General features: G+C 39.7%; 4 protein-coding genes across 8 annotated transcripts; 3 read left to right on the forward strand and 1 right to left on the reverse strand.

The window, feature by feature from the left end:
- Nucleotides 1-911: 911 nt before the first annotated feature.
- On the forward strand, nucleotides 912-6,459 carry LOC121745098 (probable serine/threonine-protein kinase SIS8). The gene is made up of 13 exons (XM_042138879.1): nucleotides 912-1,504; nucleotides 2,005-2,445; nucleotides 2,592-2,695; nucleotides 3,424-3,998; nucleotides 4,326-4,366; nucleotides 4,621-4,689; nucleotides 4,792-4,892; nucleotides 4,969-5,047; nucleotides 5,128-5,226; nucleotides 5,318-5,386; nucleotides 5,480-5,529; nucleotides 5,618-5,794; nucleotides 5,871-6,459. The coding sequence occupies exons 1-13, from the start codon at nucleotides 1,145-1,147 to the stop codon at nucleotides 6,001-6,003; spliced, it is 2,298 nt and encodes a 765-aa protein (XP_041994813.1). The 5' UTR covers nucleotides 912-1,144; the 3' UTR covers nucleotides 6,004-6,459.
- Nucleotides 6,460-7,439: 980 nt separating this feature from the next.
- On the forward strand, nucleotides 7,440-9,000 carry LOC121744509 (uncharacterized protein ycf36). Of its 3 annotated transcripts, none has more exons than XM_042138066.1 (4): nucleotides 7,440-8,041; nucleotides 8,158-8,186; nucleotides 8,504-8,560; nucleotides 8,756-9,000. In XM_042138066.1, the coding sequence occupies exons 1-4, from the start codon at nucleotides 7,579-7,581 to the stop codon at nucleotides 8,942-8,944; spliced, it is 738 nt and encodes a 245-aa protein (XP_041994000.1). In that variant the 5' UTR covers nucleotides 7,440-7,578; the 3' UTR covers nucleotides 8,945-9,000. The 3 variants fall into 3 exon arrangements, with proteins under 3 accessions (XP_041994000.1, XP_041993999.1, XP_041994001.1); XM_042138065.1 differs by having other exon boundaries at nucleotides 7,442-8,041; nucleotides 8,686-9,000; XM_042138067.1 differs by having other exon boundaries at nucleotides 7,444-8,041; nucleotides 8,785-9,000.
- Nucleotides 9,001-9,358: 358 nt separating this feature from the next.
- LOC121744510 (protein REVERSION-TO-ETHYLENE SENSITIVITY1) lies at nucleotides 9,359-12,121 on the forward strand. Of its 3 annotated transcripts, none has more exons than XM_042138070.1 (3): nucleotides 9,359-9,550; nucleotides 11,119-11,420; nucleotides 11,630-12,121. In XM_042138070.1, exons 2-3 carry the CDS (start codon nucleotides 11,133-11,135, stop codon nucleotides 12,050-12,052), a joined length of 711 nt encoding a protein of 236 aa, XP_041994004.1. In that variant the 5' UTR covers nucleotides 9,359-9,550; nucleotides 11,119-11,132; the 3' UTR covers nucleotides 12,053-12,121. The 3 variants fall into 3 exon arrangements, with proteins under 3 accessions (XP_041994004.1, XP_041994002.1, XP_041994003.1); XM_042138068.1 differs by having other exon boundaries at nucleotides 9,360-9,550; nucleotides 11,059-11,420; XM_042138069.1 differs by having other exon boundaries at nucleotides 9,360-9,550; nucleotides 11,107-11,420.
- Nucleotides 12,122-12,208: 87 nt separating this feature from the next.
- Nucleotides 12,209-15,026, reverse strand: LOC121744508. Its single transcript, XM_042138064.1, has 7 exons — nucleotides 14,960-15,026; nucleotides 14,456-14,625; nucleotides 13,890-13,960; nucleotides 13,731-13,795; nucleotides 13,155-13,640; nucleotides 12,986-13,076; nucleotides 12,209-12,502 (listed from the first exon to the last, which is right to left on the reverse strand). The coding sequence occupies exons 2-7, from the start codon at nucleotides 14,595-14,597 to the stop codon at nucleotides 12,416-12,418; spliced, it is 942 nt and encodes a 313-aa protein (XP_041993998.1). The 5' UTR covers nucleotides 14,598-14,625; nucleotides 14,960-15,026; the 3' UTR covers nucleotides 12,209-12,415.
- Nucleotides 15,027-23,918: the final 8,892 nt, after the last annotated feature.

Below are 23,918 nucleotides of genomic sequence, written 5' to 3' on the forward strand. Positions count from 1 at the left end.
TTCATGTAGGAAAATAATTAAATACTTTTAGGATGTAAATAATTTTAGATTTATATTAAAAGTTCAAGACATTTGTTTTTGTGACTCAAATATGTGATACGAGGAAATGGTAGGTAAGGGTAGATATGAAATTTATAATGTCAAATATGTAGTGGTTGTTTGGATGATTTTATTTTGCAATTGAATTCGTATTCTATTATTGTGGTTGAACTATTTCATTCTAAGAATTTTATATATTTAATGTCTAAATTATCATTATTTTAGAAAAACGTCATGAAATAATGCCTATTGATAATATTAATAAAAGATATAAACTATTTAAAAGTTATAAAAAGGATTATTAGAAATCAAATATTGTTTTCATGCAGGAAATTAAATGTAATAAATAAAAACATGACAAGCCCATATTTTCATCTAACACTATAGTAGAACAAAAAGGAGATGTTTGATGTTTTAAGACTCGTGGCATTATAAAGACGAAAAATCATTAAAATATAGTAGGAGGAGTACCAATTATTTCATACTCCGTGAAATCTAAAATGCCTTATTTTATCAATTAATATCAATATTTTTTATTTTGTACGATATAAATATAAGTTTGTAACATCCATTAAATAATGCATCACAACATTGTTAGTTTTTATTTAACTTGACAAAATCGTTATTTTTTCATAAATGCAATTTCATATAGTAGTATTTCAATATACTTTGAATACGATTTTGTTTGAACCAGCATTTATTTAGTGTAAAAATAATTAATAGTACTCGACAAAATCTAATTTTCTTTTGACACATAAATAATTCAAAAAACTATTAACACATTAAAAATAATAGTACTAAATATATTCGTAGTTAGTTGGAGGGAAGGAAACAGTCTTCAGTTAATTTTATTACCAACTGGCTATTTGTTAGCTGACGATGACGTCTAACACCAAATGCGCAGTTTAAACCTCTTCTCACCTTATTCTCTACCTACCGCCGCGCATTTTAGCACCCCCGAAATCAAATTCCCCATTCTCAATCTCAAACCCTAATCATAAAGTCGATCAATTAGAGTGAATTCGACATCGTAATCTTTCGGCTTCTACTGTGTATTACTGTAAATTATCAGATTTTTTTCTCCGATCGATGAGAGGCGACGAAAATGTCCAAAGTGAAACACTTTTTCCGGAAGCTTCACATCGGCGATCACCACAACCAAGTGCGGCCGCCTGCGCTGGTTCCCTCATCTCAAACGGCGCCGTCTCAGCAATTGACCTCCACATCTCCGTCTTCCGAGGTGCCTCCGACGGGGTCGTCGTCTTCGGGTGGCAATTCGAGCAATAGCAATATCAGTTTCTTCGAGGAGGAGTTTCAGATGCAATTGGCGCTGGCAATAAGCGTTTCCGATCCGGGTCAGAATTGCGTTGACCCGGAAACTGCTCAAATCAACGTCGCTAAGCAGATTAGCCTCGGTTATGCGCCTTCTCAGAACCTCTCGGAATCCTTGTCGCTCCGATTTTGGGTACATCGTTTACTAGATGTTTTCTTGTGTTTTGCCCCATTTTGGATAGATTGCCTGTGTCGGTGGGCAGGAATTATGGGGTTCGGTTGTGAAATTTAGATTTTTGTGGGGGAGAGCTGCTGGAGTTTTAGGTTGTGACTTAGTTACGGGGGAATTCTTTCTGTATGGATTGTGGATTTGCAAGTAATATTTGTTTGGCCTTGTATGTTGTTGGGAGTGTTGGAATGTCTGCAAATTTGGGGGTCCTGGTTATAATGTCATTTTGGATACACGTGATGTAAACAAATAAATTAATTAAAGACACATCACGATATAGATTTGTGTCATTGCTCCATCAAGAACTAAGTAGTCCTAAGTTAGACTTTTGGTATGCATTGCACCATGATGAACCTGCTTGTCAAAATTTTCTTTTATTTTGTGTGTTCTATGTAGCTCCCATTTTATCTTTTAGTAAACTGATGATTCATTAGGACTTTGTTTCTTGTGATGGCATGATGCAGAGTTGCAATGTTATAAATTATGGTGAAAAGGTTATAGATGGATTCTATGATGTTTGTGGAATCAATTCATCCCTGGTGGTCCCAAAGAAAATGCCATCACTGATGGAACTTAAAGCCATTTCTCCTTTGGAAGATGTGGGGTGTGAGGTGGTTCTAGTCAACCGTGCAGATGATGTGGAACTCCGTAAACTTGAAGAAAGAGTGTTTTATATGTTTGTTGAATCCCAGGCGCTTGACAAGACCTTGAGTACAAGTTTTCTAGTTCAAAAAATTGCCGACCTTATTGTTGAAAGAATGGGAGGTCCTGTTAGTGATGTTGAAGAAATGTTCAGAAGGTGGAGGGCAAGGAACCATGAGTTACGAGCCTATTTGAATTCGGTCATCCTTCCCCTTGGCTCACTTGATGTTGGCCATTCCCGCCAAAGGGCCTTACTCTTTAAGGTAGCAAGATCTCCCGATCATGTATGCTTGCTTGGGGCTGTCATGTCGATTAAGCACTTATTTTTAGCATGTAATAACGTAATTTCAATGAATGTTTGCACCACACTGCATAAGGAAGAACCATAACTGTAATTAGTTTCTTCTAGGTCCTTGCTGATAAGGTCAGTCTTCCATGCAAGCTAGTCAAAGGCAGTTACTATACTGGTACTGACGAAGGAGCAGTGAACTTGATCAAATTAGCGGATGGAAGGTAATTGACTTGCTTATACACTAGTTCTGCATTTTCCACTTGTTTCAATTGTTTTTTAAAGAGTAAACAGACTAGGGAATACGAGGGGAAGCATTCTTACTATGATGCTTGGTTTATGAAGTCTGGAATTAAAATTAGCACCCTCCTCTCACCTCTACCCTCACTCCATGACTTCAATTTGAACCCCCCCCCCAAAAAAAAAAAAACGCACACACACAAAACTGAATGCAGTGACGCAGTCAGCCATTGATGGATTCAAATCAATCTTCCTTTTGCTAACAGATATTGGCAGTAGTTGTCTGATCTGATTGTATGTAGTTCCTTGAGGTAGTACATGGGTTGGGTCTCAAATGAGATTGAATTGGTTGCAGTGAAGACTGTAACTGTATGCAGTGTGAGCCTATGTCTGCTTGAAATGTTGGCATAGTATATGAATTTGCAGATAGTCTTTCCTTTTGTACATAATTCCTCGCCGAGTCTGAATTAGGACTTCAAATTGGGTTCACTTAAGTCATAACTATGCTGAATATATTGAACTGTCCTCTCCTTTCTTCATCTAATTACACCTGCAAAATCATCTTGTTAAATAAATTCCTGTTAATCTTGGCTGGCTTAAAATAATGCATGAGAAATCAACTAGGTCTGTGATTATTGCTATACTCTAGGTCTTTGATGACTGCAAACAATATAAGTTGATAAATAGACTTTCTGTTTCTCTTTTGGTGCAGCGAATACATCATTGATCTAATGGGTGCTCCAGGCACACTCATTCCCACTGAGGTACCTAGTGCCCATCCTCAAAATTTTGAGTTAGATGCAAGGAATATTGGTACGCTTCCAGGGAGTCTGGATACCTTTTGTATAGATGAAAGACCTAAACCCAGTACTTCAAGTGCACCTTCTGCGGTTTCCCTCCACTCAAATGTAAGAGGCAGGAGATCTGCAGGAATAATTTTGACAGAGCAGTTGGAGCATAATGTTGAAGATCTATATCTTCCGCTGAAGGACAATTCTAGAGAAGATCAGGTTTCTTCAACCAGGAATTGTTCTAGAGAAGATCAGGTAGGGGAACGCAATGAACTGCCAATATGGGATAGGGTGGATGATCAGGATCATGCAGTTGAATGCTGTGAAAATGAACACTCACTTATACCCCTCTCTGGACAACAGTTGTTGAACATATCTTATGAAAGCAGCAGAGATGTTGAAACTTCTGGAAATAATGTGCAAATTGAACCTGTGCTGAATGGAGTTGCCGAAATTTTCTGGGAGGATCTTCAGATTGGTGAACGTATTGGTATTGGTAAGAATTTTAGCTGTATATTTCATTTTTCCTTGTTGAAATTTATGCAAATAGAGCGTTGTGCCTGTAGTGCGTGTTTTCTTGCACAAAGATCACCTTCAGCTGGCCTCCTCCCTGTGTTTGTGTACAAAATTATGCTTTATTCAAGTGCACCTTTGAGTAATAAACCACTTTTGTTTCTTTACACATTTGTAATGAATCAGCTTTGTTATGCATGATTCTAAATGTCTTTTGTTGCATGCTAAGGATTTCTACTGGGATATTATATATGCTTAATTGCAGTATTTCTCAAACTGCCTGTTCTAACTTTTCTTGTTCCTTCTGCAGGTTCATACGGTGAGGTCTATCGAGCAGAATGGAATGGCACGGTAGGTTAATAATTCTAGTTATCTGATATGGGGTTAATGATTGTGCTAATAAGAAAATTACTATGGGGGCTCTTTTCCTTTTCTTTTCCTTCCGAGTCATGGTGTGTGTGTGTGTGTGTGTGTTGTTTTTTGGTGGGTTGTATAGCACTTTGAGATTTTGCTGTTTCTGATTTTGAAGTGTGTGTTTCTTGTCTACTGTCGCTGTACTTGGCAGCAGTACCAGTTTTTACATTGCGACTCTGGTTTCATGACAGGAAGTTGCAGTGAAGAGGTTTATGAAACAAGATATCTCAGGAGATGCACTTGCACAATTCAAATGCGAGGTAGGGGTTCTTTGGAAGATCGTGCTGTGTGTATATGTGCGTTGAAGATTTTCTGATCCTCTTCATCTTTGATTATTAAATCCTTTTAGTTGCCCATTGCAGATTGAGATCATGTTAAGGCTGAGACATCCAAACGTGGTCCTTTTCATGGGAGCTGTGACACGCCCCCCTCATATGTCCATATTGACTGAATTCCTTCCAAGGTTTTTTTTTTCCAGTTATTCGTTAATTTCTTGGGCTTAGTTTACTTAGTTCTTATAAACCCTATTTTACTTGCAGGGGTAGTTTATATAAGCTGCTGCACCGACCAAATATCCAAATAGACGAAAAAAGGAGATTAAAAATGGCCCTTGATGTGGTATGGGGTCAATAAGTTATACAGCATTTACAGCTTCTATTAGGTTTTTTCACATGTGCTAACATGCATATCCTTTGCAGGCCAAGGGAATGAATTACTTGCATACTAGCCATCCTATCATTGTGCATCGAGATTTGAAGACCCCAAATCTCCTTGTTGATAAAAATTGGGCTGTCAAGGTTTGATTCATGTTTAATACAACTCCGTATATTTTGACATTGAATTTTCCCCTTTCTCTCTTAACATTCTCTCTCCACCACAACCTATCAGGTGTGCGATTTTGGTATGTCTCGCCTGCAGCACCATACTTTCTTATCTTCAAAGTCTGCAGCTGGAACGGTAATGCATGATAAGATTAAAATCATAATGACAAAAGTTGAAGTTTGGTTCTTATGAAGTGCTGAAAATATTTGAATTTTTTGGGATGTGCAGGCAGAATGGATGGCCCCGGAGGTTCTGAGAAATGAACCATCCAATGAGAAGTGAGTTTCATAATCTCCCTCTAACTTTGAGTAACTGATGTCTTGTCCTGAATCTCACTAATAAAGGTCCATTTCTTTGAATTGACAGATCCGATGTATATAGTTTTGGAGTCATACTGTGGGAGCTGGCAACTCTGCGCGTGCCATGGACAGAGATGAACTCAATGCAAGTGGTTGGAGCCGTTGGATTCCAGAGTAGGCACCTCGATATCCCCCCCACGGTTGATCCCCTGGTGGCCGAGATAATAAGTGACTGTTGGAATAGGTAAGTCACTGACTTGGCCAATTACAGCTCCTTGATCGTTCATATGAAATTGACTCGGAGGCTCCATCTCGTGCAGAAATCCACAGGCACGCCCTTCTTTTGCACAGATTATCACCCGCCTCAAGTGTCTGCAGCGCCTCAGTGTGCGTAAAACCGTTGTAGCAGTAGCTGGCTGCTCGCTCGTCTCTGGACTTGAAGAGCCAGTTTGAGCAGAAGTCTATAAAATTAAAGAATTCTTCCGGACCTAGGCCATTGCTGGAAAGTTGCTGAATTGGGAAGTGTTGGTTCATTCAAAGTGGGAACTGAACGCAGCTGATTCATTAAGTCCTCAATTTCAATGTTGGCACAAAAGTGTGCAGTTGGGGAAGAACTTTAGTAAGTTTCTGTTGAGCAAAGCTTGGTCCTTCAAATTTGTCTAGTCCTAAAAACATGAGAGTGAAAATGATAAGGGTCTCTCTTCATGTTTTTAAGTTGAAAAACAATGTAGCTATCGTCATCTATTCGTGAGAACTTCATAAATAAATATACAAGATACATAAAAGGGAGTTTTTGAGTCTCTGTTGAGATCCTCGAAATAGCAAATGTAAAAATCGGGTATCTGCAGTTTGTACTTCGACAAGAGTTTGTTATAATGGAAAGTAAAAGAAAGAGAAATTTGTTGTTCTTTTACTACTCCCTCACTACTTCATTAATTGGAACCGGTTGATTTAACACAAGTTTTAAGTAATATAGTGAAAAATGAGTGGAAAAAGATAGTAGAATGTGAGACCTATTTTTATATCATAAAATATATGTATAATGAGTTAGTAGAAGATGAGGTCTAACCAAAAGTAGTAAAAAGTAAGGGTATTAATTAATTTGGTACAAAAAAAAAGAAAATGGGATCATTTAATAGGGGACAGAAGGAATATAAAGTAACGGAAGGTAAAAGAAAGAGAAATTTGGTGTTTTCTTTTTTAGTTTGTCTAGTATGCACTTTCTAATGTTATAATAACTCTTTCCACAAAAGTATGTACTTTTTATTTTTTAGTCCGTCTAGTATGCACTTTCTTAATTTATATTCCCTCCGTCCCATAAAAATGTCTCATTTTTCTTTTTAGTTTGTCTTAATAAAGATGTCACATCTCCATTTTTAGAAAAAGTTCTCTCACAATAATATAAATATTATATTTTCTCTTTTTATTTAACAAATAAAACAAAATCTCCTAAAATATCGTGTCGTCTCACAAGTGTGATATATTTTGTGAGACGAATGGAGTAACTTTTTATTTCTAACGAGGTAGGACTCATTTTATACTTATAATACTTTAATTAGTTTTTCTTTTGATTTCTCTTGCTTTGTCTATTGTGTATTAAAACTCGTGATCAACCGAGAGTGCATACTCTTGTGGGACGGGAGACGGAAAAAGTATTATTTTGTGTAATTTGTTATTGGTTCACTAATGTAATCATATGGAGTAGCTTTTTAATAAATCTTTGAGTGGGAAATATTGTGTATTCGGGTATTTACGTCAAGAACAAATTTTAATTACAAACAAACTTTTTAGATTTTCAATATCAGTCTCCAACTTTTTATTTTTATGTCAATCAATAACTTGATATATTTTGTATTCATCCTATACTTCAATTTATTTTACAAGAAATCATGGCAAGACTATAATTAAGTTCCAAAATACTTTGTCATGCTTCAATCCTTCTTTTCTATTCTTGTATACCACAACATTTTCCCAATTAACTAAATTATCCAAAACCAAAAAAAAAACTCCAAAAATTGCAGAGAGAGAATGGCCATCAACTCCTTTCTGTCTCTAAAACCACTTCCACCACCACCTCTCTCCTTCCCCTCCACCCACCGCCGCCGCCGCCACCACAATTCCTTCCCCAAAATACCCTCCTCATCATCCAAATATGACGACAACAACAACCCCCGTGACACAGACTGCCCGGTCCCACCAGAGCAGCAGCCAATCAACGAGTTCCACTCTCTCTCTAGCTCCTTCCCCTTCTCATGGGCGTCAAGCGACGTCGTCGAGTACTCTTCTAGGCTGTTCGCGGTCGGCGCCTGCTTCGCCATCTTCGTGGGCCTTCCCGTTTCCTGGTTCGGGTCGATCGGGCCCAAATCCGAGCCCATTAAACTCGCTATGGGCTGCGTTGGTAGTGGGCTTTTTATCGTGATTCTTGCTGTTGTGAGAATGTATTTGGGCTGGGCCTATGTGGGAAACAGGCTTCTCAGTGCTACTGTTGAATGTTAGTTTTTTTTTTTAATTCTTTTTCTGACGCATTTATATTTTTTAAAATTGATTTAGTCAAATTGAATGGAATATTATTAATGATTGTTTGATTTTATATTTGTTGAATGGCAGATGAGGAGACAGGATGGTATGATGGCCAGGTATTTATTTTTCTTTCAATTATTAGTTGTCTGAAATTTATTTATTTGAGCTATATATAGAAGCCCACAAACATGTTATGTTGTGACCTTAATTTCATATAAATAAATAAATGTCATTTAATCTTATATAACAATATTTTTCAATAAATTAGTATGGTATGTCAAGTATGACTTCTCTTTCTAGTTTCATTTACTTGATACTTTGATACATCATACATGAAATCTGTTTTATGGAAAAATAGGTCGAAAATGGTGTTTTGTTACACTATATTTTATCACTAATGATTTGTTTATATTATCTACTTTTTGTGTAACAGATTTGGGTGAAAACTGCTGAAGTTTTGGCTCGTGATCGCCTCCTTGGCTCATTTTCAGTAAGCCTTCCTCCACACACACAAAAATTACCAAAAATGAAATAGAAAAAAAAAATCTAATTCTGTCGTGAAATCTTTAGGTTTTCTATAAAAGTGTTTATAATCAAATTAATTTATTTGAATAGGTGAAACCTGTACTTGGTAGATTGAAAAACACACTTGTTTTTCTTGGAATATCATTGCTAATGTGTATAGTTCCCCTTGTTAACTCGGACGGCCAAAAGCGCGGTTTCATTCCCCCAGCGGAGCCAGGAGGGCGAGCCATTCCGGGGGTCTACAACGATGAGTCCGCCAGGAACTTCGAGCCCGAGGCCTTTTGTGGCGGTGAATCCACGGCCCCTGATTTCTAGTGTCACAGCTGCTTTTGTGTATTTTGAAATTTAAAACTAAGAACAATGTTGATAGTGAACATATACTTGATGAAATTTGGTACCCGCCTACGTCCGTCCCTTCATACGCGATCCCCATGCACATATGCATGCTGTTTTTACTAATCGGATATCTAATAGCTTCGTGTTTTTAATGTTATTTTTCAAGATCTAAAAATTGTAATTTCCTTTGTCGATCACGAGCCTTTAATCAAACTAACAAACCCTCTTAAAATTTCCTTTGTCGATCGCGATCCCTCTTTTTTTCATACCCTTTAAAATTTATTCTAGAAAATAATCAAAGTAACAAAAGTTACTAGTAGTAAAATAGAGGTAAACGGGTAGGGATAGAATGGTCAAACGAAATAACACTGTGGGGTCCACCGTTGAAGGAGAGAGTAGTACTAGTTAGTATATAAAATGATATTGAGTTTTGAGGTTCATGCACCTGCGCTCTTTTCAACTCTCTTTCCCTTCATCTCTATCTCTCTAAATCTCTGATATTTTCTCCAACAAACTCATTACATCAAACTCCGTTTCTTTCAATTGATCATTTCGACCTTCTCATTTCCTAAAACACTTTCGATTTTAATCGTTTATGCTCTTTAGATTCCTTCAACAGGTACTTTTGCCGACTGCTGTAGCGTTTTTTTTAGTATTTTTTCCGCCCTAAATTCTTTTCTTAAATTGTTCATTTCTATTTCATCTGCTAGATTGAATCTTCAATGCAGTTAGTATGAGGAATTTCTACTGTTTTTCTTTCTTTTTGTTTGTGTGTTGGACTTTTATTTGGAATCTTCCAGCTCAGAGTTGCTCAGATTGTTGTTTTTTCAATAATTTGCCTGATTGCTTAAATTGGAACTGATTTTCTAGGTGATAAATGTAACAATGCAGTTCGATGGTTTCTGCTTCAATAACAAAGGCATCTGCAATTATGAATTACTATCATTTTCATAAACTCTTTCTTTTGCTGTGTTTTTATTGGCATTTACTTGATTGTATCGATCTTTGTGTTTCTAGCTCTCAATGTGGAATGTGTGTGATTAGGTAATTCGACTATAATATTAAATGATGCATTTTGTTATTATTTGAGAGGTGCAAGCATTGTATAATTAAAGTTAAATTTGCTCATCTGTGTATTGCCCTTTCCTTAAAATGCTAAAGAGTGTGTTAAAGATACTCCATATAAGAGTGTTATAGGAAAATACTGTTTTATGTTGAAGGGGGAGCTCAATGAGCTTTGTTGGATTGGGAGCATCTAAAGGTTGCGTGATGTTATGCAGTGTTCAATTAGCATCTTGTTGTTTTATAAACATTAGCATTAGCATGCCTTCAAATGATAGACATCCATCTGAACCGAGCAGTCATTGCTAATGCTGTTTAATGATAGTGGTTAAGAGTCATTCAGGTCATAAGTAAAGATTATAAATGGCAAGTTGCAAGAATTTTTCCTGAATCTTGCGATCTCCAACTCTAAAGGCTATTTTTAGCATTAGAATGAATAGGTATTTTCAGATACGGAGACTGTCATACTCCCATAACATCATAAAAGTTTCACTTTACATATGCCATTGTGTTTTTGTATGGTTGTTAGGCCAAAGAGATATCATATTTCATGATTCCTTGTCGACTAGATAAAAAGTGACACTTGTAATTGCCCATTGACTCAAGTTCTTGCATTTCGTTGAACCATGCATTTATATATCACATGACACCTGACACGTGTAATTGTCCATTAACTCGAGTTCTTGCATTTCATTTAACCCTGCATTTACATATCGCCATTCCATTCCATGTTGTTAGTTTGTCGATTGTTGAAATTGACACGTGTGCTAGTTCATGGCAACGTATGTTTGGATGAACCAGCTGAAACGGAATTTCATTGATATAACAGATTCTTGAATTCCATTTAACCCTGCAATTGTATATACCCACTTTATCCATGTTTTTCAGCCGCCTTAACCTAAAAAGGAATTATTGCATTGCCAAGATCTTTGTTTTCGTGCTTTTTCCTTTTACATTCTTTATTGAAATATCACTTTTCTCCTTGTATACTAAAAAACTTTACAGCCGTATGTGATACAGCTGACTCTTGATTTGACGTAATGTTCTTCTGTTCTTAAACTCTAGCACATCCCTGGAGAATGCTATCTGACGAGGAACTAACTGGGACTGCAGTATCGTCTGCAGGAGAACTTCTTCCGATGGAAATTAATCTTGCCAAGGACGTTGAAAGCAGGGTTAGTCGTCCCAGGACTATTGAGCACGAGTTTTGGCCACTGGAGGAAGTAGATCCTAAGAAGGCAAGATTTCCATGTTGTGTCGTCTGGACACCTCTGCCCATCGTCTCATGGTTAGCGCCTTTTATAGGACATGTCGGGATCTGCAAGGAGGATGGCACCATCATAGATTTCTCCGGCTCCAACCTCATCAATGTCAACGACTTTGCATTTGGTCCTGTTGCCAGATACCTTCAACTGGATCGAGAGCAGGTATAATATCTCTACCAAATTCTCTTTAAGCTAACTCAAAGAGTTCTTGTCTCAGTTTAAATAGAAACTTCTGCAACAAGGTGCAGTTGTCGTAGACAAAGGCACGAGTCGATTCTCAAAAAAAAATTCAAAAACGGTACCCCACCTTCAAACACATTCCGTGCTAGTGGTTGATGAGCTCTGCTTTCATGTGAATTTTCTTGTAACAGTGCTGCTTCCCTCCCAACCTCGCGGAACACAGATGCAAGCACCGATACGTGCACACAGAATTTGGGACGGCAATGACATGGGACGATGCTATCCAGGCCAGCGGGCGCCACATTGAGAACAGGTCCTATAACATCTTCACCTGCAACTGCCACTCGTTTGTCGCGGACTGCCTGAATCGGGTCAGCTATGAGGGCTCAATGAGCTGGAACATGGTCAACGTGGCAGCTCTCGTGCTGGCCAAGGGGAGGTGGGTCGACGGCCTCTCAGTGCTGAGATCTTTCATGCCGTTTATGGCGGTGCTCTGCTTGGGTGTATATGCGGTTGGATGGCCATTTATAATAGCTCTCTTTTCCTTCTCTTTCCTACTTCTGGTTTGGTTTTTGTTGAGTAATTATGTTTTTAAGAACATGCTAGATTGTTAGATGATGTTCATACTCTTTTGGTAGACTGAATATTAAAGTTTTATACATACATTACTACATGTTTTGTTAGATGATGTTCATACTCTTGCAATTTTGATTAAATCTTTAATGTTGAAATTATAATACTTCCAAAAGGAGATTTGTAATAGCGGAGAATTTAAAAATTAACGTGAACATTTGTATTGTTTTACTAATTCTAATTCTCATCCATTTTCCTCAACACATCATCTCATAATGTAAACCAGCTGCAAAGTTCAATATAATATTGGCATTAGTTCATCTATAGATCGATAAACGTAAAATCTTGTTCATTGCAGTCGCCTTCGAACTTGTTAGTTTTGATGATATGCAGCAGAAGAGCTCTCAAGCACCATATTTTGGGGCCTTCCATAGCTTGAAGGCTACCTCATGTAAGAATCGATCCACCGGTATAACGAGGTTCCCCCCATTCTGCAATAAAAAAAATGCACATCTTAAACAATATATAAAGTCTTCTTAATGCATAATATACATAGGCCAATTCTTGAGAGATGGATGTTCGTAGGCGTCAGAGAAAAAATGACCATCTTCAATATAGAGGAATTTTTTTTTAAAAGATGAATGTTATAGATAAATGTCATAGAAAAGGCTTAATATCTAATCTAAACACATCAAAATCTAACACTAGTAAAAGTCATTTATTTTCTCCATGCAGAAACTAGTAAAGAATGCCTGTTTTTTGCCCTGAGCTTAGTGTACATTTTGCAACAGATTATATAATCGGACTAAATTCAAGACTAGACTAGAATTATACTAAATCATGATGTTCAAATTGCATAGAACTGTAGTTATCTCAGTCGAGGAAGAACACAATAATCAGATATCATCTACAAGTATTCAAAACTCATTTAGCTTCTTTAAGAAATACGAGGAAACATAGATGAAAATGAATACCTCAAGAAAATCACTAAACGAAAATGATTCAACTGCATCAACGCGTGTCACAGCATGCTGATACTGGGCTAGTAGCATTGGACATTGCTGCCTGCAAAGGATTTGGTTCAGCATTAGCATCATAGCCTTAGTCTCACTAACATATTATCACAAAAATACCAACTTATACCGAATATTCTCCCGCGGTTTCCCGGCTTTCATCATGTAACTTTGACGCGGGAAAAGGTGCGAAAGTTCACTATCACCCTTCTTCCCCGCATTTGAAACTGAGAGTTCAAGATCTTTGTCACCCAAAGTAGCCCCGTAGCTCATAATAACAGACACGTGCAACCTAGAGCCAATATTGCTTCCAGGTGATGCCTTGTGTAAGAAATCACCAACCAAACGGTTCACAAGATCTATGCCCTCGACCCCATTCATCTTCGTGTTGGCTCCAATATGAACGAAAATCAACTCAAAGATGCCCAAATCCAGTTCCTTCCCTTCCTGAAATCCAAGCAGTTTCAGAACCTCGGAAGCCAAATGTGATGACTCAGCACTAGAACCATCGTTTCCAGATATTTCTTTCCAGGAAAACACTTTGAAGCCAACCATACCTCCAAAAGACTCCACACTTGAGTTGTCAGTGACAATAGCCGCCTTCATTCCCATGAACCTGAAAATGGAATCAAGAAACGACTTATAAAATCCATTCAGTTTATATATCGATCAATCAAGCCCATGAAATCCCTTTAAACAAACAAACCTCTCTGCTACAGATGGAAATGCACACTTTTCTTGAGGTGTATAATCACATATTCCTTTTACAGCCTAAAAGAGGATTGCAATAGGCTGTTAGATTTCCGAATCTCATCAAAAGATCATCACGTATACCATACATGGATTATATCACATTGCATCTCACCGTGCTTTCATATGCTTCGTTTGCATCAAGCAACTCTGCAAACTCCCTAACTATCCTCATATCCTCATTTTCTGCAATGTAATTCCCAAACAAACTCAACATTCAAAAACACAAGAGATGCAAATATTCCCATAGACAAAAAAAAACAAGAAAAAAAATCCTAGCTAAACACTTGTACACATGAAAAAACACAAAACACGAGCTGCGTAAACAATCTTAGCGTTATCAAAGCTGGAAAGCAAATAACCTCTCTCTTTCTCCCTCTAAGGAAAATCTTTTATCTCAGTCATAACCAAGACAATATTTTTCATTGACTAAAAATACAGACGGTATAATTTCTAGGAAAGAGATAAAAAAATCAACATAGTTCAGTTGAGTTTTATACTATCTCCAAAACTGAACAAATAAAACATTTTTCCAGTCTAACAATCATCACTCAAATTCTGAATTCCAAATCTATGACAGAAAATGCAGCAGCCAAACAATCAAAATCCAACCAGCTTGTTAAATTTAAATAAAAAAAATCACATATACAGGCAATGAAAGTGCGATTGATTGATCAGTACCTGATTGAGGAGAATGAGGGAGGGCGAGGAAACCGCAGAGAGCCCGAGAAGCGAGCGAATTGAGATGAGTATGGGCCGGGCTCAAGAATCGAGCCAGTCCGTTGCCGTACAATACGAGGCCTCTGCTCGGCTTGTCTGCCATCTCTCTCTGTATAGGTTTGTTTGTATGCCTAATGCAAAGTGCAACTAAGAAGTGAGAACTGTGGCAGAAGAAATTTGCAACTAAGGGGGTTGGCATCCGATGCTGAGCAACCGTTGCTTTAACGAAACGTGGCGAAAAAATATTTTCTTTTTCTTTTACGGGAGAATAATATTTTCCTTTGGTATAAACAGCGCGGACCCAATAAAGGAGAGGCTAAAGCTTAAGCACTTACGATTTTTTTTGTTTTTCATACTTCTATTTTTTTGAAATTTTTTAAATATTGTCTTAAGCCCTTAATGAATGAACGTTGTTGTCGAAGACTAAATTATTGAGAACGGAATAATTAAAAGGGCTGAACTTACCTGAAAGTACAAAATTGCAGAGCAAAACGAAGATCTATGGCAGAGACGACAGATACGGGAAGAAGAAGAAGACTAACCCATAAAAATTACTAATATAATATTATTATATTATAAAGTGCTGAGTTGTTAGAGCGCAAGGACGGCGTCCGTGCCGCGGGCACGGCATGTCCGTCGCTATGCTCTTGCCAACGGCACAGCTCTGCTCGATACATCAGTTGAACAAGGCGACGTGGCGCGTTTCTATTGGCTGTTAGCATTTTCATTTTTTTTAAATCCAAAATAATAACAAAAATTTTAGAAAATATATTTTCGGATTTCCAAAAATATAGCCGTTTTAATACCATTTTTTTGAATTTTTTAAAAAAATTAATCTCAAAATCATCTATAAATACACATATCCATCATCCATTTGGGCGAAATTCGGCTACGAGTAGTGAGTTTTTTTAATTTTATGAATTTAATTATGTAATTTTTAATTTTTAGGATTTTAATTATGTAATTTTTAATTTTTTTGTAATTTGTAATAGTATTCCGGGTATTTTTAATGCATTTTAATATTGTGGAAATGTTTTTAGTAATTGAAGTATTTAATTTAAATAATATAATGGTGGAACCCTTGAGCATGTCTTTGCGGAAGAGCATGGATGTGGATGTCGTGCGCAGGGAATAAAAAACGTAATATAAGTGGATTCGGGCCCACATCTATATTCTTTGGCAAGAGCACGGATGGAGATGCTCTAGTCGTCATAAGCGTGTCAAGCTCTTTATTGTTTTAAAATACAACTAGTGTTCTTTATTGTTTCATTTCTTTTTAATTTAATGATTTAAAACCTATTTTTTACAATTCGTTTAGAAATTGAAAATATGAAAAATGGGACCAATGCCTCGGCCCGTAAAATTTGACTGGCTTAATAATTTGGTAGTGTAGTCACTCCAAGGCCGGGCCCATATTATATTGTGATGGATATACTACAATTGAGGCCCGTAAAAGACAATGCCCAATAGCCCATATAGAGATAGTTACATAATTATGTTTACTGAATTAATTTTTTTTTGGTTATAATGGATATTTTTGGGTTTTAATCTTTATATCAATTTCGCAAATGTGAAGGATGTGATAATCGAGATACATGACTAATTTTCCACACGCAATCGCTTTTCTTTTCTGTTTTGGTGAAAGAAGTACATTCTAGCAATTCTAATTTCCTTTGATAATTAAAAAAATTTAAGTACATATCAATCAATGTCTACAAGGACTTAGGTACCGATTTGTAAATTAAATAGTATCATTGAAAAAAGAGTAGTAAAACGTTTTCTCTATAACTATTAGTAGGTGCCGAGTCACTTACATGATCATTGTGATCATCATGTAAGTGAATAGGGGGTTAATATTAATAATGTGATAATCTAGATCATTGTAACTAGTTTTCCACAACCAATTTGTTTCTTTTCTAATTTTTATTAAACAAGTAAACTATTGGATATTCATAATTTCCTTTATTGGTTAGAAAATTAAAGTAGTACTACGTATCAATCAATTTCATGCCCATAACAAATGTAAGAAAGTGTTTTAAAAATTAGAAATCACAAAAAAAAAAGCAAATGCTAATAGTAAATGTAAGAAATGAGGCTTTTGTATTGCTTATAGCATCATAATCTAAAAGCAAGACCAAATCTTCACTCTTAGATTTTAAAATGAGTAGACGAGATTAAATCTTATAAATTTCAATAAATAATAGACAAAATATCAACAAAAGGGTAAGATCGTCATTATGTTATCATATCAAACATTTCGTGTTGTTTTTATATCAACATAGTGTATTACAAATATCAACACAAGTACACGAAAATATCAACACGGTTTTATTGAGATTTTACATGCATTATATTGAGAATTTTTTATGTATTTGTTGATAAAAAAATCTGCTTATCAACACATACGAAAACCGAAATAAAAATCATCAAATTTCATCATCCGAACGCCGTCGGAACATATGCAATTGAGATCTCGTTAGAATCCTTATAAAATTACCTTTAATATATTTTTTGCGAAAAAAATAATTTAAAATGAGAGAGTTATGTAAATTTAAAATTATAGGATATTTTAATAAGAGAGAATTGACATTAATACCCTTTAATTTTATTTAATAATTATTTAAATTTGTAATTAATCCATTTGATATTATATCCACCACTAAATCTTCTAATCTAATAATTAAAAATTAATTTTAATTTTAGATTGATAATTAGTTAGCCATAGATGATATGTACAAATTATTTTAAAAATTAGAAATCACAAGAAAAAAGCAAATGTTAATAGCAGTAGCAGTCGATAAAACCAATTTCTTCCAAGAACACTATCAGTGAAACTCATCTTCCCCAAAATTCAAGAACCCGACGAGGACAAAGCCAGAAGACATTATTTCTTCCTTTTGCAGCCATGCAAATCCATAAAATAAGATCAATTAGTATTTTATTAAATAAAATCCATCAAATAAACAATAGATGATCACATACCACAATTCCTACTTCATCTCTTAATTAACACACAAACATGAATCTCTTAATACACACAAAAATGAAAGATGGATCCCACCGTCACCAAACAAGATAATAGTAGTACAATATTGTGGAAGATATCCCATCAGATCTACCTTTTCACACTCTTCCAATTTAGCTTGCATCACCAAAGAGAGAGAGAGGCATCGAGTGGCAACAATGCAAGAGTAGACTAGTGGTGGGTGCATCAGTATTCATTTAGCTTCCAATTTAGTTGTTCAATTCAGCTAGAAAAAGCTCTCTCTCTCTCTCTCTCTCTCTCTCTGATCTGGATATCTAATCTCTGTTTCGCGGTTCCCTCCGCGATGCTGGCGATGCGCTCTCTCGGTGCGTATCTCTCTACTCTCGACGCTTTCTAGAGAGAGGACAGCAAGTGCAGTCGGCTCTCATCCCCAGATACTCGTCTTCTCGCTTCGCTACTTCCTACTCTCTCGGCATCTACCAAAAAGAAGTGATCGACTGGGAACGGCAATGAACAGCTAGCGAAGGAGTATATTCGGCTACAACGAGTGGTGCTCAGCCTAAGCTAAGCCAACCAATCAACGCTCTGCTCTCAGGTCGGCATCAAGCTCTACTCTCAGATCGGCAACCAAAGAAGTTCGGTCTCAGTATTCGACCGAACAAGGAGTTAGTGGACCCATACAGGATTTCCACAACTTCCAACACACCCACTACCAGTGGTGTCAACTCAAGGCCACGACGTAGGCCATGACCTACGCTACATGCAGGACCTCCAAGACCTCCACGACATCCACAACCATCATTAGTGGTGATGCAAGCCACGATCTTAGTTCAATGTATAAATAGAACTTAGATCAGATAGAAAAAGGTTAAGCTCTCTAGAGATAAAACATCATATAGCAAGTCTGTGTTGTAAGCTGTAATCCCAGATCAAGCAATACAATCTTGCCCTCCCTTCTTCCCGTGGACGTAGATTTACATCAGTAAATCGAACCACGTAAATCTCTGTGTCGTGATCTGTATTCTCTACCAGCGTTTACTAACATCAGAAATTCGCGGATCCATCACTGGCGCCGTCTGTGGGAACCCAGAGAACCAAATCTGTGATAAAGCGAATTTTTGATCCTTTTTCCACCACTAAAAAAAAAAAAATGCATACCAGATCACATAACACCCGTGCCTCCGTCCGTGATAACCATGAGGAAGCTAATCCAGCAGCCCATAGGCCTGGAAAGCAGCCTCGTGAGAAATCTGTCTCCAGTTCTCACGAAGAAGGAACAAGCCACTCCAGGAGAGATCGCACCGAGTCTTCCCAGCAGCCCGATTTAAATGAAGCTGTCAAGCTGTTCTTGGCCGAGAAGCAGGAGGAGTTCTTAACCTTCCTGCAGAAGAGCCAACAGCCGGAGAAGACAACGGCGGATTCTCCCTCCTCATCCAGACATGAAAGTCACTACCGCAGTAGTGACGTGTCTTCCAGGAGAAAGAATCCTCAACCCCGACATGTTCCTGTTCCTCCTCGGTACCGGAACCACAGGAGAACTCCATCTCCTCCGTACCGAAGAGATGTCGGGTTCGCCATGTACGGAGCATTAAAGACTCCGTTCTCGGACGATATCACCCGAACTCCTTTGCCGCGGAACTACCGGACACCGTCAATGACTTATGACGGGCTAGTGGATCCTCATGACTTCTTGGGATGCTATCAATATAATATGGCGAACCAGGGTCTCAATGAGGTCCATATGTGCAAGCTGTTCCCCGAGCTGCTCATCGGGAACGCCAGAAGGTGGTTCGACAGCCTTCCTCAAGGCAGCATTAGATCCTACCGAGATCTAATGGATGCTTTCCATAGGAGGTTCTTTCAGAAAGCGGAAGCCCGAATTACTTCGGCTCAGCTGCTTTCTATACGTCAAGGTCGCGACGAAAAGATCAGCGACTTCCTGACGAGATTCCATAAGGAATGCCTACAAGTAGATAATCTCAATGATCTACTTGTCATTTCGGCATTCCAAAATGGAATCCTGCCCGGAGCTCTCTACAGAAAGCTCGTGGAGTGCGGTCCGCAAACAGCTCAAGAAATGTGGGACATTGCGGACCAGTTTTCCCGTGCGGATGAGGCAGACCGTCGAAAACGGTCTTTAGACAGCTCATCTAGAGAAGACAAAAAGAAGCCCGGTCATAGCAATCAGAGGCTTCCTCGCCGAACACCTTCCCCACCAAAGGAGGGATAGCGGTCATCCGAGGTGATCGAAAAAGAGCAAGTGTGTTCGCAGATTGCGCTTAAAAGTGCCGAGCAATCAGTTCGGCACCATCAAGCATAGCAATCACAGCAGCCGGAGTCAGAGGCAAGCGAAATGACCGAAGTCACACCGGAGCCGAACTCGATGGTGTACGGCACTGAGGCCGTGATTCCGGTTGAGATCGGCATACCCAGTCCCCGAACTCAATTTCTCCTCAGAAATGAATGGTGACGGACTGAGAGCCGAACCAAATCTTGCCGAAGAAAGAAGAGAATTGGCCTGCATAAAAGCAGCCAAGTACTAGGAGCAAGTAGCCCGGTATTATAACCAAAGGGTGAAAAAGCTGCAATTTCAAGTGGGAGATCTCGTCTTGAGAAACAACGAAGTAAGCCGAGCAGAAAAGCTGGGCGAACTCGAACCCACATGGGAAGGTCCATATCGGGTGTCAGAAGTCCTCGGCAAAGGGTCTTGCAAATTGACTCACGTGTCAGGAGCACAAGTACCCCGAACATGGTACGTTTCCAACCTCAAAAAGTTCCATTTGTAAGAGACAGTCCAGTCAGTCTTGAGTCCTGTTCGGTCAATGTGCTTTCTTTGGTTTGCTTGGTCTTTGTTTGTCTCTGTGCGTTTTGTCTGTGTGTTTTGTCTGTCTCTGTGCGTGTCGTCTCTTACAAATGTTACTGAGGTATCTTGTTCTTCGAAGGCTGATCCCCTTCTTAGAACATATACAAGCCAACGATTGTGAGTCAAAGCTTCTAAAGAGGATACAAGACCACAATTCAGCTTAAACAAGCAGTTCGTCTGAAACGAACTGCAATAAGCCAACGATTGTGAGTCAAAGCTTCTAAAGAGGACACAAGACCACAATTCAGCTTAAACAAGCAGTTCGTCTGAAACGAACTGCAATAAGCTAACGATTGTGAAGTCAAAGCTTCTAAAGAGGATACAAGACCACAATTCAGCTTAAACAAGCAGTTCGTCTGAAACGAACTGCAATAAGCCAACGATTGTGAGTCCAAGCTTCTCAGGAAGATACAAGACCACAATTCGGCTTAAGAAATAAGCACTTCGTCTGAAACGAACTGCAATAAGGGAAAGTCCGATCCACGCGATAAACCTCGCCGAATTAGGACGACCAAGTTCGGTCAAAGAAGTTTACCTCATAAGACCGAGGACGACCATGTCTAGTCAAAGAGGTTTACTGCATAAGACCACTTCGGTTAACTGGGAAAGTCCGATCCACGCGATAAAACTCGCCGAATTAGGACAAGGGAAAGTTCGATCCCGGCGACAAAAATCGCCAAATTAGAACACAAACCAAGTCCGGTCAAAGATGTTTATTTCATCAGACCAAAGACGAGTCCGGTCAAAGATGTTTATTTCATCAGACCAAAGACGAGTCCGGTCAAAGATGTTTATTTCATCAGACCAAAGACGAGCCCGGTCAAAGATGTTTATTTCATCAGACCAAAGACGAGTCCGGTCAAAGATGTTTATTTCATCAGACCAAAGACGAGTCCGGTCAAAGATGTTTATTTCATCAGACCAAGGACCAAGTCCGGTCAAAGAAGTTCACTTCATAAGACCGAGGACAAGTACGATGAAATTTTTTCGCTAAGCTGTAAATACAGAGTGTTAGAAGCGAAAACAAAATTTCATTTTTCAAATCTTGTTCGGCACACAACTCCGCTACCCTACGAGATGGCGTTACGCTATTACAAAGGACTATTCTACTGTCCAGGGTTGCTAAAGTTGAGCCATCTATTCACAAAATCCTCGTGAAGCTGAGTTCGGGCGTTCCAGGCAGCCGCAGAATAAGCAGGTCGACGAGATGCTCTAATCGACCTGCCACCTCTTCTCTGAGCCCGGGAAGCCCTAGCACCTCGGCGGCGAAGAGTCTCTTCACGAAGCATTTGCCGATCTTGCTCACTCATAACCACAGCTCCTCTGCGAACTTCAGTCCGTCCTCGACTTGACGTCTCCGGTTGTCCCTGAGTTCGTTGCTGACTTGGAGTAGGGTTTTGAGCAAGTGAATCAGAGGTTTGAGCTGGAGTACTAGCATCTGTTGGCGGGAAATGCCTGAGGAATCTCTCAATTGAGGGACGCCGGAAAAGAACTATGTCGTACCGAGAAGCCCAGCGCCGCAATGATTTCACGACTTGTTGGCAAGCCGAGCTCTCCAGCGCATTGTTCCTCCGGAGTACATGATATTCCTCCCACAGTTCGTCAACTCGACTCTGAACATCTGATATGGTCATTCCCCCGCGCACACGGATGTAATCCTCGTACGCAGTCCTCTCAGCAATGGTCGTATTCAGCTCGGCCTCCAGATCATTCTTATCGGACTCTAAGTCCTTATTATCGGCCTCCAGCTTCACTAAACGAGCCAGAAGCTCGTCATTCTTCGTCTGATCGGCTATAGCTCTTTTCTCAGCTTCGTCTAAAGCCGAAGAGTACAGCCGTTTCCAGTGAAGTATCTCCATCTCCTTGAGTACAAAGCAGCTATGTCAGTTCGGCAGCTGTACCGAGCAGATAGTAAAATACAACAGGAATAAAGGCGAGTACGAAAAGCTATACGAAGACAAGTGTAGAGAATTTTTCATTCACAAGGAAAATTTTTTTTACACGAGGGCTTCAAGGCCATTTTACAAGGAAGAAACTAGACTAAGAGAAGGGAGACGAAATCATACTCCGCCAGCTTCGTCTCCGGCTCCTCGGCCTGGTTCAGCTTCTTTCTCCTGAGCTACCTCAGCCTCGGCCTCGCATCCTGCCGGCCTCGCCTCCGCCTCCTGATCGGCTTCCTTCTCCGGATGCCCGGCCCGCTCGACTTCGGCCTCCCGCTCCAGCGGCTCGGCCTCACCCTCTCCGTTGTAAGTCGAAGCGGGTGAAACGGGTCCCACGGAGGCAAAGATAGCCTCCAGGTTCTCGTCCCGATCAGCTCGACAACTCCGGACTCGGTCTGCAGAAAGCAGGACCGAGGATGAAGCGAGCTCCTCAAGGAGCGGCAGATTCTGAAGCCGAGCTGCTATCTCTCGGCTGTACAGAGGCAGCACGACGTCGGCCCCCTGCTCGCCCTTATCGGTAATTAGCCTTACCAGACTACCGACAAAGGCCGAGAACTGGCTGCTCAAAAAGAGTTTCTCCGTGTAAACACGGAGAGCCTCCCCCTGGGCAGCCACGGCGGCAGCCTCCTTCTGAGCCTCCCGGTGCTTCGTCTGCTCTTGCAGGATGATGAGCTGGTTTTTGGCTGACCGGGCTTCATCCTGAGCCGAGATCCTAGCAGCTCGGGCCCTCTCAAATTTGGCCTCAGCCTGTTCGGCCAGACTACGAGCAAGATGCAACTTCTTCTGCATCTCCTCGTAGTCGTGGGATGCTTTGGAGAGCTCCACGGAGACGAGCTTGGCTCTCTGAAGATGAACAAGGAAAAAACTCAACAGAATGGCCATCAAAAAATGTGGAAAAGAAGCCAAGTCAGAAAGCTTACCTCCACAAAATTCGTCGGCCATTGAAAAGGCTCAGGGACGTGTTCCGGGATGTCTGCAACCACCTCGGAGATGACCAGGTCTTTCCCCGGCACTCTTGGGGACTCATGAAATTTCCCCTTCCCTTTAGCCGAACACGGCTCCGGCTCTTTCGGATCCGAAGAAGAGGTTCTTTGCCTCTTCGGATTCTTCTCGGCTTCAGACGCCGAGCGAGGGGCTCTCTGCCTCTCCGGCTCCACAAGCTCGGAGGACTTTCGGATAGCCTTGTTCAGCATGTACACTGCCAAAAAGCAAGAAAGCAAGGTTAGTTTTCTTCGTTAAAGCAGTAGAGCATAAAGATAAAGAGAAATCCTCACCCTCGGCCTCTTCGTCCGAAGACGAGATGTCGAACACGACGTCGCCCTTGACGAGCTCAGACTCCGTGTATTGTTTCCTAACTATGGGAATCTTGTTGAGCTCGCCATCGAGCTCGTCCAACGGTTCAGGCCGAGGATGACGGATAACGGACTTCGGCCCTCTCCAGGGAAAACTAGGAGCCGCGGTCCTATCATAGTAGAAGAAGCGGTTTTGCCACTTCGGCCACTTCGTTTTACAAAAGGCCCTAAAGGGCTGTACAGGGATCAAGTAAAACCAAGACCCCTTCCTCTTAAATTGAAAGAATTTAAGGATCGCCTTCAAAGACAAATCCCTTCCTAACTTACGGAGTTCGGCAGCGAA

This window comes from Salvia splendens, chromosome 8 (genome assembly GCF_004379255.2).
Source record: "Salvia splendens isolate huo1 chromosome 8, SspV2, whole genome shotgun sequence".
Lineage (NCBI taxonomy): Eukaryota > Viridiplantae > Streptophyta > Magnoliopsida > Lamiales > Lamiaceae > Salvia > Salvia splendens.

Bases quoted from the DNA above. Each gene is read 5' to 3' on its own strand.
- LOC121745098 (XM_042138879.1), top strand. From the start codon at position 1,145: ATGTCCAAAGTGAAACACTTTTTCCGGAAGCTTCACATCGGCGATCAC. The intron at 4,690-4,791 runs GTAGGGGTTCTT...TGCCCATTGCAG, and splicing joins TTGCACAATTCAAATGCGAG to ATTGAGATCATGTTAAGGCT. The intron at 5,227-5,317 runs GTTTGATTCATG...ACAACCTATCAG, and splicing joins ATAAAAATTGGGCTGTCAAG to GTGTGCGATTTTGGTATGTC.
- LOC121744509 (XM_042138065.1), top strand. From the start codon at position 7,579: ATGGCCATCAACTCCTTTCTGTCTCTAAAACCACTTCCACCACCACCT. The intron at 8,042-8,157 runs GTTAGTTTTTTT...GTTGAATGGCAG, and splicing joins TCTCAGTGCTACTGTTGAAT to ATGAGGAGACAGGATGGTAT. The intron at 8,187-8,503 runs GTATTTATTTTT...TTTGTGTAACAG, and splicing joins CAGGATGGTATGATGGCCAG to ATTTGGGTGAAAACTGCTGA.
- LOC121744510 (XM_042138068.1), top strand. From the start codon at position 11,073: ATGCTATCTGACGAGGAACTAACTGGGACTGCAGTATCGTCTGCAGGA. The intron at 11,421-11,629 runs GTATAATATCTC...TTCTTGTAACAG, and splicing joins TTCAACTGGATCGAGAGCAG to TGCTGCTTCCCTCCCAACCT.
- LOC121744508 (XM_042138064.1), bottom strand. From the start codon at position 14,597: ATGGCAGACAAGCCGAGCAGAGGCCTCGTATTGTACGGCAACGGACTG. The intron at 13,961-14,455 runs GTACTGATCAAT...ATTACATTGCAG, and splicing joins CCCTCATTCTCCTCAATCAG to AAAATGAGGATATGAGGATA. The intron at 13,796-13,889 runs GTGAGATGCAAT...ATCCTCTTTTAG, and splicing joins ACGAAGCATATGAAAGCACG to GCTGTAAAAGGAATATGTGA.